The sequence below is a fragment of the Urocitellus parryii genome, assembly GCF_045843805.1.
Source record: "Urocitellus parryii isolate mUroPar1 chromosome 11 unlocalized genomic scaffold, mUroPar1.hap1 SUPER_11_unloc_1, whole genome shotgun sequence".
Lineage (NCBI taxonomy): Eukaryota > Metazoa > Chordata > Mammalia > Rodentia > Sciuridae > Urocitellus > Urocitellus parryii.
Window position 1 is genome coordinate 159664 of NW_027551757.1, and position 17727 is coordinate 177390.

Consider the following 17727-nt stretch of genomic DNA (forward strand, 5'->3'; position numbering starts at 1 on the left):
ACCCAGAACTGACGAATCCATAGAGAGAGAAAGAAGAGTCCAGGTTCCCTAAGACCAGGGCGGGGACAGGGACATGGAGCTGGGCAATGACTGCTAATGGATACACCTTTTCTTTGGGGAATGATGAAAATATCCTAAAGTTGGAGGTGGTGTTTCAATCCTGTGAATGGGATGAAAGTCCCTGAATCATACGCGTTCGATGAGTCAATTATATGTTATATTAGTATCTCAATAAAACCACTTTCTAAAAGAATAAGGGATGCTAAAACTCCACCCCCAATAAAAATTCAGAATATACTGAAAAGCAAACAAAAAACCCAGAACATGCCAGGTGTGTTACCATCTATTCTTTGGGGGGCGGGTGCTGTGGCCCCTGGCTGGGATTTGGAAAGATCTGGTGCGGGGTGGTGCACTCTGGCCTCAGGTTCCACATGTCTACTGCATCCGCCAAGCTCGCGTGGAAGCCTCCAGAAGAGAGAGAAGGGGCCCTGAGATGAAGGTCTTCTCAGTGCTTGTCAGCGTGAGCCTGGACCCCTGTTCCAGGTGCCTGGCAGGTGACATCCGCTTGGTTTCTTATCTGTCACAGGGAAACCATGGTCACCGCCCTCAGGATTTTGAAGTTGTTGAATGAGTGAACACGGGAAGAGCTTAGCACAGGGTCTGGCTGTTAGAGAAGCACGAGGACAGGTGGCCGTGTCATTGGGAGCACCGAGCGTGTCACTGAATCCTGTGCTGCTACGTCGTGGGTTGGAATCGTGTCCCCAGAAGAGCATCTGGATGTTCTGGGCTGGACCCTGTGTGTGTGGAACCAGGTCTCTGCAGACGTGACCGAGGTGAGGTGAGGTCTTGCAGGATCACAGAGGGTCCTGACCCAGGGACAGGTGTCCTTATGGAGGAAGTGTGGACAGAGACGCAGCCCCTCAGGGAGACGGCGGTGGCCACAAAGGCAGAGGCATCCACAGGCCGAGGGAGGCCTGTCATGGCCACGGGGAGAGGAGCAGTTCCCCCAGGGCTCCCGGGGGCCGGGCTGCGGTCCTGCTGACGCCGGGTTCAGGCTCAGGCTCCCCGGCTGCGAGACATTTCCCGAGTCAGGTCACCGGGTCCTGGCCATGTGTCCCCGCACCCCTGGGAGTCGGACACGTCCACCAAAGCAGTTCATTCTGCGCGTCTCACCTCAGAGCCACCTGCCCTGGCGGGCGAGTCCCCCAGGAGGGTCCCCTCTGGGCCCTGGACCTGGAGCAGGGCGTGGCCCCGGGACACAGCTCAGGAGGGAGCTGTAGGGCCATTTGCATGAACAGGTGAGGCCCAGGTGGTGACCTTGTCTGAGCATCACCTGCTGTGAGCGGCCTCACTGACACCTTGTTTCCAACAGCCCCACGTCCCTCTGCTTGTCCCTGGCTGTTGGTCACCTGTTCCCCTGTGCCCTGCCCGAGGACCCGCGTTTTCTCCTGCCTTGTTCTGGCTGCAGCCGGGTGCGGGGGCAGGGCCTGGGGGCGCTGAGGGATGAGCGCGGGTCGAGGTGCCCGGGCACGAGGCGCAGGCCACCGTAGACATGGACAGAAACACGTTCCCTTCCGGAAAGGAGGCCAGCGCTGGGCTGTCCACGTCAACTAGGATTTGCAGCCGGCCTGCTGGCCCCCGGGGCAGGGGTAGTGGACGAGAAATAAACAGGGACTGGGGCCCAGAGACAGATGGCGTCACCCCTGTCCCCTCCTTCCCCCCGCCATGGACAGACCCCGAAGGGCAGAGACCCCTGTTGGCCAAGGAGACCCTGGGCACCTAGTGCCCTCAGCCAGAGCCCAGTCCTCACCAGGTCCCCCCTCGAACGCCCCGTGCCGTAGGCTCAGTTGACATTCGCGTGACTAAGAGCCTTTATGTCAAATGGTGGTGTCCCCTTGGGGTCACGGTGGCTCTAGGGCATCAGCTCTAGCTCAGGCAGACCTGATGGGTCCCCCCGCTCTGTCCCCACGTGGCCGGTCCCTTACACTCCCAGAGCCTCTGTTCCCTCACCTGTGAATCCAGGATGACCACGCCTGGGACCTGGTGCGGGTCACGTGACTGCCTGTCACCAAGCACAGGGCCGGGCAGGGCAGGTGGCCTGAAAGGGCCCCCGGGTGGGTGGCAGAAAAGCACTTTCTGGGAACCAAGGAGCCACGGCTTAGCCTGGCGTGGCCGGGAGTGGGGAGGCCGCCCTGGTGACATTTAATCGATGGTCACAGTGTGTCTTAGCCTGCTCCCCCTCCCTGCACGCCCCAGAGCACCTGGGCGGTCCTGGCGTGACTGTCCATGGGTGTCCAGGGCCAGCACGAGGCTCTCAGATCGGCTCACAGTTCATTGGCAGCTCAGGGGAAAGCGTGTTCAGGGCCTGTGCAGCACACCCCCCCCCCCCCGGTGTCACCCAGGGCTCCCAGATGTCCTTCCCCGCCACACAGTGGGCTGCCACAGGCATGAAATGACAGTGGCCACTGCGTTTCCATCTTCACCCGGGGCCTCTGCCAGTGGCCGCGGGGGCCAAGGGCCTGGCTCCTGCACCTCCCCCCAGATGGCCCTGGGCTTGCCCAGCTCCTCCGATGCCCTGGCCACCTCCCTGGGCACCTCCCTTGGCCTCCAGCTTGGGTGGGGCTGCCTTGTCCCACCACTGGGCGCCCCTCGGCTCTTGTGGGAAATATTATACGTGAAGGAAGAGGAGGTGGAGGCCGGAGGGGAGGACGACGTTTGAACCTTTCCTAAGCCTGGCCTTGACCTGATGGGTTCACGTTCGTCACAGGACATGCTCTGTATCAGTCACCTAGAATGTGCCCGGCCCTGGGTCCAGGACCTTCTGCCGTGTGGATGACCTCACTGAGCCTCCGCCGGCCAGGCCTGGGCTCCTCTGAGCTGCCTGGGCAGGGGCTCCGGGCAGCTCCTCCTCAGGCCGGCCATGGACGACCGAGACGCCGCGCGAGACTGCGGTCAGCCCCTCCGCTGCCCCTCCCGGTCACCGCTCTGGACCTTGCTGAAGGATGAGCCCGTGGCTCTGGGGCCAGGAGCAAGTCCTTCCCCTCCCTGGGCCGCAGTCTCCTTGTCTGTGACCGGGGAGGGCATGAGGTCATCGTCCCCGGGAATCTGCAGGGAGTCCCTTCCAGGACGCTGTGCGGATGCTGGGATCTCCCGATGCCCAAGTCCCTTATGGAAAGTGACGTTAGCATCTGCATTAACCCGTGCCACCCAAGTCATCACTGATGGCTCAGGATTCCCAGTACGAGGTGGCGCTGCGAGGCCAGCGAGGACAGCTGCTGCTTCACCGTGTGGTTCAGGGAACGGTGACAAGAAACAGTCCTTCTGTGGTCGGCGAAGACACAATTTCTAAAAAACATTTTCAGTTCACAGTCGGCTGCATCTGCGGGCGCAGAGCCCCAGGGCCACCTGACACCCACCTGGGGCTGCACCCAGGGCCGGCGGCACGCGTGATGGAAAGCCCTCGGAGCAGGCCCTGGGTGAGGGGCCGGGCTGCCCCGAGGACCCCCCAGCAGGTTCCGGCTCCCTCTCCAGGGTCGCGCACCAGCCCGGCACACCCTGGCGGAGGAGGCAGAGCGCGGGCATCAGGGCTTCCGGGGAGCCAGGGCCCACGAAGCTGTGCTCCCTAAAACGTCCACTCCCCAGGCTGCCGTGACCCAGGGCCACGACCAGAGGTCAGAGAGGCCGCCAGGGCCCTGGGCAGGACACTGGCTGGCGGGGACGCCGCGCGGAGACAGCCCCCCAGCAGGAGCGCGAGCTGGGCGAGGAGGCGGGCGCCTTGTCTCTAGTACAGTGGGGAAACTGAGGCCCGGAGGATGAGGAGCCCGAGGTCACACGTGCAGCTGGGATTTGGACCCAAAGCAGTATGTCCCCAAATCTGTGCTAGAGAGACAAGGGACACCCTCCTGTGTGGGGTCAGGTGAGGTGGGGCTGGAAGAGGAAGGAGAAACCGGGGCCGAGTCACAGCTGCAGAGAGAGAGAGAGAGAGAGGGAGAGAGAGATGGGGGCCACCAAGAGAGAGGCTTGGTGTCTGGCCACGGTTTCTCAGTTTGGTCCCTGGCCGGCAGCGTCAGCACCCCGGGCCCTGTGGGGCCAGCTGCCCTGGCTGCCGGCCCTGCCGAGTCAGAGCTGCCGGTGGGCACGGCCATCTGGACTCAGGGGTTCTGATGCGGGACGCTCACATTGGAGATCCGCTGGCACCTCTGTTTCTGCATCTCCAAAATGAGGCTCCTAACGGCAGTGACTCAGTACCCTCAGTCCTGTCAGCCACGACACATGCCAAGCACTTAGCCTAGTGGCCTCAGAAGGGCCTCTGAATCCCTCCTCGGCAAGCTAGCCTCAGCCCATCTGCAGGGACCTTTTCCGACACGTTGCCACATTTTCCTCCTGGTGTTTATCAGAATCACTGCGCTGACCGCTCATGAATGTGTTTTATGGCTCCTCGTTCACTGAGTGCAACTCCCTAAAAGCAAGAACTTTGTCCTAGTAAAAGTTTGCATCTTCTGGTCACCGTGTGGTGGCAAGTGCCTGTAATACTAGCTACTTGGGAGGCTGAGGCAGGAGGATCCTAAGTTCAAGGCCAGCCTCAGCAACTTGAGTCTCTGAGCACTTAGCCAGACCCTGTCCCAGAACCAAAACTGAAATAAACAGGGGACGTGGCTCAGTGGTTCAGTGCCCCTGAGTTCAATCCCTGGTACCAACAACAACAACAACAGCAGCAACAAAAACCCCACAAAGTTGTGCCCATCACCTGGCACACAGCAGGTGCTCAGTAACTGTCTGATGAACCAGTGGTCGGGTTCATATGTCTCCGCCGGGAGCCCCGAGGGTGCAGGCTGATGGTGTCCTGGCCTGGTTCCCTGGTGTGGCCCCCCAGGGCTGAGCCCTGAGGACATGTTCCTGAATCAGAGGAGCGTCCAGCAAGGCCCCCTCCTCACGTCCGGCTCCACCAGGGGGGAGCAGCGTCCCTCTGGAGGCCTGGCTCTTTGTGCCCTTTGTCCAGTGGCCCCAGGACAGCAGACTCGCTGCAGAGCAGAGCTGGGGTCCCAGGACGCACCTGGCCAGGGCACGGAGCTGGCCACCGGGGCCGCTGCCTGGGATCAAAAGGGGGAAACGGAGGCTGGGGTGGGGCCCGCCGGCCCAGGGCGCAGTCAGCCAGGGTCGGACACCAGCGATCTGAGGAGGGTGGGGATGGACGGGACCCCGGGACCCCGACACCCACCCAGCGCGTCTCTAACTCATCCCGTGGTCCTCAGTCACCTTCAGAAGGGCCTCGGGGCAGGAGGGCGTCCGGGTGGGCAGAACCCTCGCCCACGTCAGGTGTGCCTCGTGGCTGAGGCTCTGCCTCGCTCCAGGAGACCCCGATGTCCTCCCTGTGGGGCGCCCTGCCTCTGGGCTTCCCCTGCTCTCCCGTCCTCACCCAGGGCGGGTGCTCCGACTGCCGCGGGCTCAGGCTCAGCACCCCCTGAACCCGGGGTCCAGAGCCGGGTGCTCCGTGAATGGCCCCTTGGCCCGCGTCCCTCCCCCTCCTGCAGAGCCGACGACAGCCTGCTGCCCCGACCCCTCTCTCCCCCGGCGGTCACTCGCCCACTCCTGTGTCCCTTCCATGGGGCACCCTCCAGGATCCGGAGCGAGGCTCAGCCTCGGGGCACCCACAGCTGGGGGTCCCAGTGCTGAGAGATGGCCCTAAGGGGGGACTTGGAGACAGGGCCTCACGGTCACCCCTGGGCATGGCCTGGTGGCTCCCCCAGTGCTCCCAGACCTGAACGGCAGGTGTGTGGCAGGCGGTCCCCAGGGCGCGCACCCCCCACACCCACCCCTCCTTCTGGGGCCCCGGGGCCAGGGCCCTGCGCTCACCCATGACGTTGAGGAAGATGTTGCCGGAAGCCAGGACCACCTTCTCCCTGGTGGCCCGGTCGTAGATGCCCACGTGGCACTCATAGGGACCGTTGTCGGAGATCCGGACCTCGGGCAGCCTGCGGGGAGGCAGAGGACAGGTTGAGGACAGGATCCTGGAGCAGGAGCGGCAGTGAGGAGACCGGGGCTGTCCCTCCTGGGGGCCTCTTACGGAAGCCCCACTGTGTGCAGGCCCCCTGCTCTGTGCTGCAGGGGGCCAGGTGGGGACCTGTGCTCAGCTGGAGCCCACCCTGTGCCCCGGGGACCTCAGAGCAGTGGTTTAGCTGTTGGGCTGGTGACACAGGTGCTCACCAGCTCCAGGATACGCCGCGGTCACGGGGTACAGGCCCCGAACCGCCAGGACCCCCTTCCACTTAGGGACTGGTTTCCCCTCCATCAACCGGAAACCGAGGCGCAGGGGAGTCCTCATGGCCCCCACCCGGTGGCTCAGAGCCAGGAGGAGTCTGTTCCTGCTCCACACTGCCACCAGCCTGGACCCCAGTCCTGGGGACACGGAACAGGAGCACAGTGACATTCCATCCCCAGGAGCCCCCATCATGAGCGCCCATCATGAGCGCCCCGGAGGCCAGGAAGCCCCAGGCCCTGCCCGAGGGCGTGGCAACAGGGCTCTCTGAGCCTGGACCAGGGTCAGTGGGCCCTGCCTGGGGCACTCAGACTGGAGAGACCCCAAAACTTCTCCAGACTCTTCCTCTAAGAGGCCCGAGAGTCCATGCTCTCACGCACAAAGGCCGCTCTGGGGAGCACACAGAGCCCAGCAGCACAGGGGGGTGGGGAGGGGGAGGGGGAGGGGAGGGGCGCAGCAGAGCTTCACTCGTGCCCCTTGCGCTCTGGATCCGGTCATCTTCCCGAGCTGCAAGCTGCCCTTCTGCGTCTCCCTTTTCATCCAGGGATTCAGACGTGGTAGGAACCTTCCCGCTCACAGTGTGGAAGAACAGGTCGTGGATGGGATTGGCCCTCGGCCATCCTTGGGTTCTGGATCTTTCTCGGGGGCTGCGGTCAGATCAAGTGGACCCCCAGGTGTGGTCTTTCCCGTCCCCTATTCTGGAAAGACCCTGAGGTGGTGCGAGAAAGCCAAGTTCCAGCTCTCCCCGACGGTCCTGACCTGGTCACCCGGACGCGGGCTGACCCTCTCTGGGTTTCCCTTTTCCTAAAGTGGAGGTGACCCCTCACAGGACATTCGGAGTGGAGTACAAGGTGCCCTGGACTTCTGTACACCAGAACGCTGTGGATGGACACAGGGCCGTGATGTGTCCGGCGTCCTCCGCTGTCCTGTGGGCGGAGGGAGCTCCTGGCACGCGGGCCCTGGGCACTGACAGGCAGGAGCCTGGGCCTGAAGTCACTGCCGGGTGGGTGACCTGCAGCAAGTCCCAGCTGTCTGGCTGCAAGATAGAGGACGCTGAAGGACTTCCGGGGGGCCGGCCCGGGGGGCCTGTCAGGGAGCCGGGAAGGAGGCCAGCTGGGCTCGGCGCTGGGGCCGTCCTTCTCTGCCCGGCCTCCCGCCCGTCTGTTCTGCTGGGCAGGGTGACCTCGGCTTCCCGGAGGAGTCACTCATTTTCTGCCCCCTGTCCTTGTCTTCCTGCCCCTGGTTCCTCAGGACCCAGTGTCCCCCATCCCGCTGCCACCCCCACACGGGGCTCCCAGGGCTCTCCCTGGGGGGCGGAGACAGCCGCGGCCCCTCCCTCCCGTGCACATTAGCATCAGCAGCACCTCATTTGCATAGAGTGTGGGGGGGGGAGGCCGACATCTGGTCCCCCACTGAGGGCTGGAGAATGGGGGTGTCGTTCCCATCCAGGGAAGAACTTGGTGGAGGCGAAGCTGCCGCCTCCCCCTCCCGTCCTCCCACAGAAAGCACCGTGACAGTGGGAACAGCAGGGGACCGTCTCCCCTGGGGAGAGACTCCTTTGTTTGTAACTCTGTTAGACTGAAACAGTCAGTCTCTGGCGGCTCGGTTACTGAGTGACAGTCACCTAGAGTGACATGTTTTGGCGACACTCGCGGGTGTCTGTTAAGAAGGAACCTGCTTCAATGACTTCCGCAGGAGACAGGGTTTCAGGGGCATGTAAAGAAACAGGCTCAGGGGACCCGCCTGGCTGGCAGCTCCAGGTGATGTCATAAGATGGTAATGACACGGTTGACACACAGGTGCAGGCGTGCAGGTAACTGCCACACGGGTGACAAACGCAGATGTGTTCGTGATAGCAGCGCAGGTGACATGTTTAGGAAGTGCCACACTGATGACATGCTCAGGTGACAGTAACATAAGCAATATGCTTGGGTGACACATGTAGGTGACACCGCACAGGTGGTAGGGAAGACAGCTCAGGGGACACCTGGACTGGCGCTTTAGGAAGAGACAGCTTCCCCAGGACTATTTCTGCAGCCCCCCCCCCCACCGCCCCTCCTGCGGGGCTCCCTGGCTCCAGAATGGCCCTGCCCGCCAACGCCCAAGTCACACACTCCCCAGATACAGTCGGCAACCAAGTCCTGGTGCTCTGCCTCCTAAAAAATCCCAACTGCCACCCCTTTTCTCCCCTGCACAGGGGACCCCCTCTATCTGCCCTGAGCCGGTCACCTAGTGGAAAGGGATCTTTTCAAATGCACAGGGGACCAGTGGGCTCCTGACCCAAGTGGCTCGAAGGCTTCTTCTGCTCTTGATGAAGGCCAGCCAGCCCTCGGCACAGCAGCCCCAGGCCCCTCCCTGGGCCCCCTCCCCTGCCCCAGGCTCAGAGGCCTCTGTCCAGACTGCCCTCTGCCGAGCGCCCGTTCTATTCAGACCACACTTTGATTTTGGATAGTCCTGGGATTAGGGGAGAGTCGCAGGTCACGCGGGGCCTGTTCTGTCCACCCGGAGCCACCTTGGTGTCCAGGCAGCCCCCTCCCGCGGCAGCAGATCTAGGCCTCCTGGATCTCAGCCAGGTCCGGGCTTTGATCTGGGCCAATCCGCCTCTTCTCAGCGCCTCGTGCCAATCCGAGATCCCGCCTTCCCCGTCTTCCTCCTAAGTGGATTAAGTGGCCAGAGTCTCCTTCCCAGGCTGAGTGGCATTGATCTGCATGCTGGCTGCAAGGCCTTCCGCAGGCGGCAGGGACCCCAGGGGGTGGGAGGCGGCCCCCTCTCCTCCGCCATGGGCTGAGATCAATACACTATTAATAACTGCAAAGGTTTCTGGAGAGATCCGCGTAATGCAGTTTAGCGGCTGGGGTTTACCAACACTGGCGGCGTCTCGGAAGGGCGAGTAATTGTGTTTTTGAAAAGCTGGACACAGGAAGAGCGGGGGCCCGTTGGCTCTCCCCTCTGGCCTGTGTTTCTGCCCAGGTGAGGCCATGCCACAGCTGCTGGCCGAGGCGTGCGGGCCTGGGGCCGGGACCGGGGGCCATCCTCATGCCTCTTGTACACCACGCCTGGGGCTGAGCCAGGGAGAGGTCCGAGGGACAGAGGGCGCAGGATCGGCCGTGGCCGTGTGCCTTTGCCCGGGCTGTGGGCTGGCTCGGGACCTCTTCCCCTTCTGGTCCACGTGGTGAGCCTCCAGCCATCTTTCTAAGCCCAGTAGCTCAGTTCGGGTTACAGGCGCAGACTGATCCCTAAGGAGTCCCACCCCAGACCCAGTCCTGCTTTGTGACCCTGAGAAAAATCACATCCCAGTGTGTGACCCGCCACAGGGGCCTGTTGGGAAGAGGAGAGGGGAAGTCCAGGACGTGGCTCAGCCAGTGGTGTAGGTGACCCTGGCCGCAGAGCTCTGCGGGTGCCACGTTGGGCGCCCCCTCCACCAGGCAGGCTGCCCTGATGGCTCTGCCCTTTGAGTACAGAGCTCATCCTGGCTGTGGCCACGTCGGTCTGGGAGCACCTACCTGTGCCTACCAGGCTGCGGTGGGATTCACTCTCCCAGGCTGGGAGCCCCCCGGGGGAGAGCTTGGCCCTGTGGCGGGATCCAGGGGCGCCTGAGGTGAGAGGAGCCCTGGCCCTGGACGCCCCCCATCACTGGGAATCCGGAGAGTCGGCCTTCACCTCTGCCGAGAACTCATGCCGACATTAATGCCCATGCAAAAGCCCTCGGAGCCACGCTGTGGGCGCCCGCCATCCCCCCACATCACTGGCCCTGCATCTGGCCAGCGCGTCAAGGGGGACAAGCTCCTCTGAGCTTCTGTTTCTCCGTCTGATAAGCGGGTGCCATAGTAACCGTCCTGTGCGGATCTCAGCGAGCCCCGCCCACTGCCCGCTGGGCACCCCATGGTTGGTGGCTACAGTAGGACCACGGCAACAGGGCACATCCCCACTGCACAGACGAGGAAGCTGAGGGGCAGGGAAACAGGTAACAGCCGAGGTCGCGGAGAGGGGAAGTGGGTGCCCCGATTTGAGCCCACGCCTGATGGGTGCCGAGCTGGAACGCTCTCTGCCCTCCCCAGGTGTGGCCCCGGCCTCTCCTCTGCCAGCAAATCCGCGTGGCTCTCTGGTGTCTGCCTGCGCCTGCCCCTCTCCTCCTGCCTTTGGGAAGAGTCCCGATCCTCTGGGACGCGCTGGAGGGCTTAGGAGCCAGGTCGAGCGGAGAAGGTGGGAGAGTTCGTCTTCGACTTACTTTTCTTGCAATGCTGGGAATCGAACGATCCAGTATTTGACTTTTGCTGTGCCCAGATGCCTGTGGGACTGAGCCTGGCCCGTGGCGGGGGCCTGTCGTACCTCCCCCCACCCCGCTAATTGATGATATTTTTTAAAGTAATCACAAGCGCCAACCACATTCCAGGCACTGATTTTGATGTTGAGCACACCGTGAGGAGAGACAGACGCGCTTTACGTTGAATGGCAGCACCACGGAGTGGTCTTTCCCATCACCTCGGCCCTTAGAGGCAGCAGGCTGGACATTAATTACCTGCCCAGGATCAAGGTCATCGTGACATAGGTCAACCTCATTTGCTGGGTCTTGGGGGTCTTGCCATGTGTCAGGTTAGCTTTCTGCAACACTAACGTCTCCTGGGATCTTCTCCTTTTTTTCTTGCTTTGTTTTAAATTTTGTTTACAGTTTTATTGCAGTATAACTGACGAGAGAATACACTGTGCATATTTAACATTTACACACTTGATGAGTTTCAACCTATTGGAACCATTGCCTCAATCAAGATAAGGAATACCTCCTCTCCCCAGAAGCCTCCTCCTGCCCTTTTGTAATCCACCCCCCACCCCGTCTGATCTGCTTTCTGACACTAGAATCATGTTTCCTGGGATGTTATATGAATTGTATCATATAGTGCATGCAATTTTTTGTTTGGATTCTGTGCTCCATTACTGTAACAAAATGCCTGAGATAATCACTTTTTAAAAAGGGAAAGGTTTATTTTGGCTCAGTCTCAGAGGCATCACCCCATGGTTGGTTGGCCCCGTTGCTTTGGGGCCTGTGTCCAGGGAAGCAGGTGGCCGAGCAAAGTGGCTTATCTAGTGGTGGCCGTGGACAGAAAGAAGAAGGGTCTGGAGTCCCACTATCCCCATCAAAGTTGGCCCCAGTGAATGCCCTAAGACCTCCCCCTAAGCCCACGTCCTCTAGTTCCCACACCTCCCAACAGGGCCAAGCTGGGGACCAGGCCTTCACCACACAGGCCTCTGGGGGACGTGCAAGGCCTGAGCCAGGTCAGCTCTTCCCCTCCTGCTGGGACTCGCTGCTCATTCGCCCACCAGTGGGCACTCGGGCTGCTCTCAGCATGGGTCCCTGCAAACACAGCGGCCACCTGCTGCCCACAAGTGGACCCTGGCTTTCATGTCCCTTGGAGAGTGGCCTGGCTGGTGTCTGACGCTGCGGGCTGTTTTCTAAAGTGGCTTCCCAGGGCCTGTTGGCCTCCTCTGACTCCCGCTCCCCAGGGCTGCCCTCCAGCGCGAGCCCAGTGGGAAAGGGCTCAGGGGCCGGGTGCCGCCATGAGAAATAAAGAAGCAGGCGCTGGAGAGGGAGCTACGTTCCCGTCCCCCAATCCCGCCTCTGTTCCCTCCAGAGCCTCCGTCTCTGTCTCTGTTCCTGCCACCAGTTCCCTGCGAACCCCCATCCCCAGGCTGCCCTGTCCCATCCGGCCGCCAGAGCGACCCAGCAGCGGCCATGAGGATCCAGCCTGTCCTCTTCCATTCACCCCAGGAGCCAATCCAAGCCATGTGACGGCGAGTCAGACCTGGCCCGGGTCCAGGAAGGAGGAAGAAAGGGACAGATGGAGGGTGGAGAATGGCGGGTGGCCGGCAGCTCTTGCCAAAACCCAGCGACCGAATGCGGAGGCTGCTCAGGCCCCGACTTGTATCCTCCACCCTATTTAAAAGGCATTTTGTGATTCAAACGTCTTCATTTATACCCACGGTCCCTCATTCTGGGCCAGCAGAAGGCTTCAGGTGGAGACGGGCCCTTTGAGGCTGGGCTTTAATGAAGAGATGAGAGAGACTTTTCATTTGTTAACTATTGTTCTCATGGAAACGGCTCCAGGGCCCAGAAGGGCTCCACTGCAAGTAGGTTAGCCCCGCCCCGCGCCCTCCTATCAGCCCAGCGCCGCCCCCCCTTCTGGAAGGATCCCAAGTGTGAAGTCAGGAAGCTCCACTGCTCCTGCCTCCACCCGCCCCCCACGGGCTGCTGCCCCCTCCCCGCGCCCCGTTTCTCCCTCCCTGGAACCTGCTCCTCTCCAAGGGCGGGTCGCGTCCTCCGATGTGGGGGCAGCGTTTGAGCAGCCTGCAGCCTCCCCAGAGCCGCGAGGCTCAGTCATAAAAATGGCCGTAAAGCCTCTGGCTGCCCTGGGTGCTGCCGGGGTGTTTGCTAATCAGACATTTGGAAAGGTCTGCTGCTCTGTGGAAAAGGAGGGAGCCGATGTCTCTGCTCCCCACCCTGGTCCCCGTGCCGCCCGCGGAGCCCGGCTGGGGTGGGAGTCATCGCTGTGCCTGCCTGGTCCAGTGGCCCAGATACGTACCCGTGGGCCAGCCCTGGCCGCCCCCTGTCCCCGGCTGTCCTCCGTGCAAGCCCCCAGGACTGGGGGATGAAATGGCCTCTGGTGGCAGCAACTATGCTACAGGCAGGCCTGGTAGGACAGATGGACAGGCGCAGGACAGGCCACCCCAGGCCTTTTGTTGGGGTGCGGTCCTCCACAGGAGACCCCAGGGGCAGGGGGGATACTCCTGGGAATCACCTGGGGAGACGGTAGGTCTGGGCGGAGCCCGAGGGTTCCCCACACGGAGCTGCTTTGGTGATTGACAGGCGCCCGACGGGGGCCTGGTAGATACTGTCAAGTGGAAATGATTTGAGGGTCAACTTCAGAGCCCCGGTGGGTCCCTTCCACCACCAGAGGCTGCCACAAAACTGGTGGGAGACAAGCAGAGCCCTCTACCAGGACCCCTCTGCAGTCACTAAATGCTGAGCCTCGTCCTCTGCCTTTGGGGACCGGCCCTGGGGCCATCCATCCCTGTCTCCCAGCTCCTGACGCCTCGCATCTCTCCTGGCCTGTTGGACGGGGTCCACGTTAGACCCCAGCTCGGAAGGTCGCCAGACTCCAGAGGGGGCCGAGACAGGCCACCTTGTCTGTCTTGGTGTGGACTTGTCCAAAGCCATGTCCAGGGTGACGTCCCTGGGCCACCTGCCTGTGAGGACGGAGGTGCAACTGCAGGGACACAGGGACAGACACAAAACTTTGCGGAGGCCTCGGGGGTGGAGTCGTGGGCACAGCGCCAGGCAGAGAGGCAGGGGACGGGGAAGTGGGGAGGGTCCGTCTTATGGGCACAGGATGGACACCGAGAAGCTTCCTTCCTTCAATATCCACCTTCTGGAGGCGCCTGGTTCCCTTACCAGGGTGACCTGCTGGTCTTGGGTCGCGGTTGTCAGTTCTAGCCCTGAGAGTTCCCTGTCCCGGGAAGTCCCAGCCCCGGGCAGGTCAGGGTGGCTCGCTACCCTACATTCAGCAAGCGGGACCCAAGAGGGACAGGAGGGACTTGCCCACGGCCAGGGGCCGTCCGTGGCAGACCCAGGGAGGGGAGGCAGCTTCTGGGCCAGGTGTCCATCACCAGCTGGGGACAGGGGAGGACAGCAGGCCCCACAGGTGACTGGAGGTCGGTGGCCTGGCGATGGCTCAGGAGCCTGGATGGAGGCCGTGGGTGGGCAGTAGGTGTGCGGCTCCCCCAGCCGTCTGACTTGATGGGCCGCGGCTCCGAGCCGGACGAATCCCCTGCCCTTTCCCCCCCAGAGCTGAAGCGCTTGGGTTCAAGTCCCCGGCTCCTGGGGAGGCTGCGACGGGAGGATGCTTGGCGGGGGGCTCCGGAGCAGCCTGTTCTTCCCAGGGCCTTTAGGAAGCCGTCAGTGTGACCGCCACCCCCCTTTCCACCTGAAAGGGGTTTCCATCATGAAACTGCCCCACGGGTACGACACCTCTGTGTCATCTCATCAAAGCCAGCCCCCTCTGTCCCCTCCTGTCCCCTCCTTCTGGAGGCCCTTCACCCCCAGGCCCGGCCCTGCACTTCAGGAGGCCGCGGGTCCCGCCTCCACCCTGAGAGGGGCCCCCTGTGCTGGGCGGGCAGGACCTGGGCTCCGGACCCCCTGGGGCCTCCGACTCTCAGGCCCCGCTGCTGCGTCCTGGCCATGGGCCAGGGAGGAGGCCACCTGGAAGCCCCAGCTTCTGCCTGTTGGGTGCCCTGGAGAGGCCCCCCGCGGCTCATCAGCGGGCACCTGGCCAGGGCCCGTTTCGGTGTGGGGATCTGCCGCTCAGAAAAGCCCAAGAGCCCAGCTTGGGGTTCCCAAGGCCAGGAGGCCAGTGACGGGGACTTGGACGATGACGGGTTTGGGGGGGCTGGGCCCCGCGCCTCCGGCCCTCCCTCCGCTCCTCCTGCTCCTGCCCCTCCTGCCCAGGCCTCTCCTTCCCAGCCTCTCGCGGCTGCCATGGAAACCGCTCTCTCCCGGCCTGGCGGACCCACTGAGCCCCTCACTGCAGGACGCTCACCCCGGGGTCCGGCAAGGGCGGGGGCAGCCCAGGGTTCCTTCTCCCTCTTCTCCCCTGGATGCCCTCCTGGCCCCGTGGGCACAGGGCCTGGCCCACGTGGACCTTAGAAAAAGACTCTGGGCAGAGTAGGCAGCTGGCCAGAAGGGGGTCAGGTGGAGGAGCTGGCGGTGAGCAGGCGGGAGGGCTGAGGGCGCGGGCAGCGGCCTCCCTCCTTCCCCTTGAGCCGGCTCGTCCTCTGCAGGAATCTCCCTTCCGCCCGCTCTGGGATGGCAGGCCAGGCCGACCCAGCCCTTGGAGGCAGCCTGCGGGCAGCTGGAGAGGCCCTGGAGGGAGGAGCCTGCCCCGGCTCCCGGCCTCCTCTTCTAGTCACCCTCATCTCCTACAGCGAACCTGGCCAGGCCCTTGCTGTGTGCAAGGTCTCGTGCGGGACACTGTGCCACTCGGCTGAGCCTCCACCTCACCGCCGGTACTTTTTGTTTGTTTGTTTAATTTTCTGACAAGTTCTCACTAAGTTGCTGAGGCTGGCCTCAACGACTTTAGAACAAGCCCAGGACACGGGCCGTGGTGCTGCCCTGACTGGGGTGGCGGAGGCCCAGGAATGCTCTTTGAAGCTGTTGGCCCAGGTCACTTGGGGCACAGCTGGGCCTCACCCTGGCACTGATCTGGTCTCACTGTTAGGGCTCCTGGCCACTGTGCAGGCTCGGGAGCCTATGGAGGCTGCCAGAGGGGACCTGGCCCTTATCCTAGAGCCCCCAGAGGGGCCTCGCGGCCTCCACGTCGGGAGGGCCCAGCACTTTCTGACCCACTGAGGAGGACGGCGCTCGGGCAGGAGGCAAGTCCCCACCAGGCAGAGAGACCGCTGTGACCGTGATGTCCCAGGGCCCAGAACGCGGCCAGGGGAGCCTGCTGTCCCTTGCGGCCTGGCGGGGGGTCTTCTTTCGCGGCCCTTACGCACTAGGACGAGACCCTGGCCCAGGCCCATGCTTTTGGGGGTGGGTGGGCGTGGGAGTGGCCCTGGCCCCTGCGAGGTCCCTCCACGGGTCAGCGCAGAACGGAAACACGGCTTTGAACTGGAAAGAGTCACGGGGGACGAGTGGACGGAGAACTGGAAAGAGTCACGGGGGACGAGTGGACGGAGGCGGGGTGCTGAGATCATGGCGTCAAGGACCCGGCTCTGGGCCTCCCGCCAGCCACAGGAGCACGCCCCGGGGCAGCGCCCCTTTCCCTACAGGAGCCACATTTTCCCTGGAAGCAGAGTCCAGGGAGCATCTGTCGCGTGTGCCCTCCTGACGGGACACCCAAGCACCCAGAGGCCAGACTGCGCAGTCACAGTTGGAGGAAAGGACCAGAAAGGCTCAAAGAGGTGGCTCCTGACCCCTAGAAAGCAGACGGCGGGCCTCGCTCCGCGGTTCAGAGACGCCCCGTCTGCCGGGGGCTGAGCCAGCCTGGCCCACCGCGAGGTTGGCCACCAGCCCAGCTTCCTGCAGGGAGAGAGTTGGGGTGAAATGGCTTCCAGCCCTGACGGTCTGTCATCGAGTCCTGCGATCGCCCGGGGAGATCAGAAAGACAGACCTTATTCCACAGATTAGGAAACTGAGGCCCAGGGAGGCCAAGCTATTTGTCCGAGGTCACACAGCGAAGGCCTAGGGCTGGAGCTCAGGTCCGTGGGGCCCTAGGGGCCCATCAAGAGGATGCATCAGCTGAGAGCGGCTGGAGACCTGTCTCCTTTGCGATGACCCAGGGACAGCGGCAGCGCAGGACCAATTAGTACGGTCAGGGTAGAGCAGCGCTTCCCTCCCTGCCGGTGCCAAGCCGCGGCTGGGCCTGGGGACCTGCAGGCCAGTTCCTGGGTGACCCGGGGCCGAACCCGACTCCCGCTGCCTCATCAAAGCCGAGCTAAAAACAGCTGCACTTTGGCAGCGGAAATGTGAAGCTCCGGGCTCCCTCTTAAGGCTCTTAAACAGGTCAGCCCACCCCAAACCCGAGCCTTCAATCTAGGTCCGCTCAAAAAGTAGGGCAGGCTGATTAGGTCTCCCCGTCCGGAGCCACGTGGGGCTGGCGGCCGGGAAAGGCGGGCCAGGGCGCCCAGGGCCACCGCAGAGAGGAGCCAGGAACCAGCCTCTCCCAGCAGCCTCTTTGTCAAAACAAAATTAAAATGCGGGGACGCCCGCTGGCCCCAGATCCCGTCCGAGGTAATAGGTATTTATCTTTGCCTGCTCGGCTCCGGGCTCCCTGCCACGGGAAACTGCAGGGAGGGCGCTTCCTAACCTGCTCCCACCCTCGGCAGGGAGGGCCCGGCGCTTAGAGGAGAAGGCTCCGGTCGCTCTTCATTCATTCCTTGGACACATTTTTACGGAGCACCTACTATGTGCCAGGACCGGTCCTAGTCCTGCAGACGTAAACCATGGTGGAGCCCACGTGCTGGCCGAGGGAGGCCGAGGGAGCTTTAAAAACTGCAGCCAGTCCGTGAGGACAGGCATGTTGTTTAGGAAACGAAGACTGGACGGGCCGGAGGGACCAGGGGGAGGCCGGTGCCTGGATCTTAGATCAGTGTCCGGGAAGGGCTTCGGGAGGAGGCAGCACTGGACCCTGAGCAGAAGACGGGAGGGAGGTGGCCGTGGGACCCCGGGGGAGGAATGGACGCACGTCACTAGGCACTTGGACACCATCATATTGACAGCCGGGGACAACATACCCGGGAAGTAACAGAAGCCGAGAGGCCGAGACAGAGTCAAGCCTCGTCCCCTGTGAGGAGCGGACGCTCCCGGCCACGGGTCCCCGTTCTTTAATGACGCGGCTGCGCCATCCCAGCCCCCAAGTCGGAAATCTGAGAGGCTCAGGAGTCTGAAACTTTTGGAGCATCAATATGACATCAGGAGAGGA

General features: G+C 62.8%; 1 protein-coding gene across 1 annotated transcript in view; it reads right to left on the reverse strand.

The window, feature by feature from the left end:
• The window catches only part of Igsf21 (immunoglobin superfamily member 21), a 163095-nt gene that overhangs the window by 25462 nt on the left and 119906 nt on the right, over positions 1-17727 (reverse strand). Inside the window, exon 4 of the mRNA XM_026400855.2 lies at positions 5854-5972. Within this exon, the coding sequence (XP_026256640.2) occupies positions 5854-5972 (119 nt within the window). The remainder of the gene's footprint in view (positions 1-5853; positions 5973-17727) is intronic.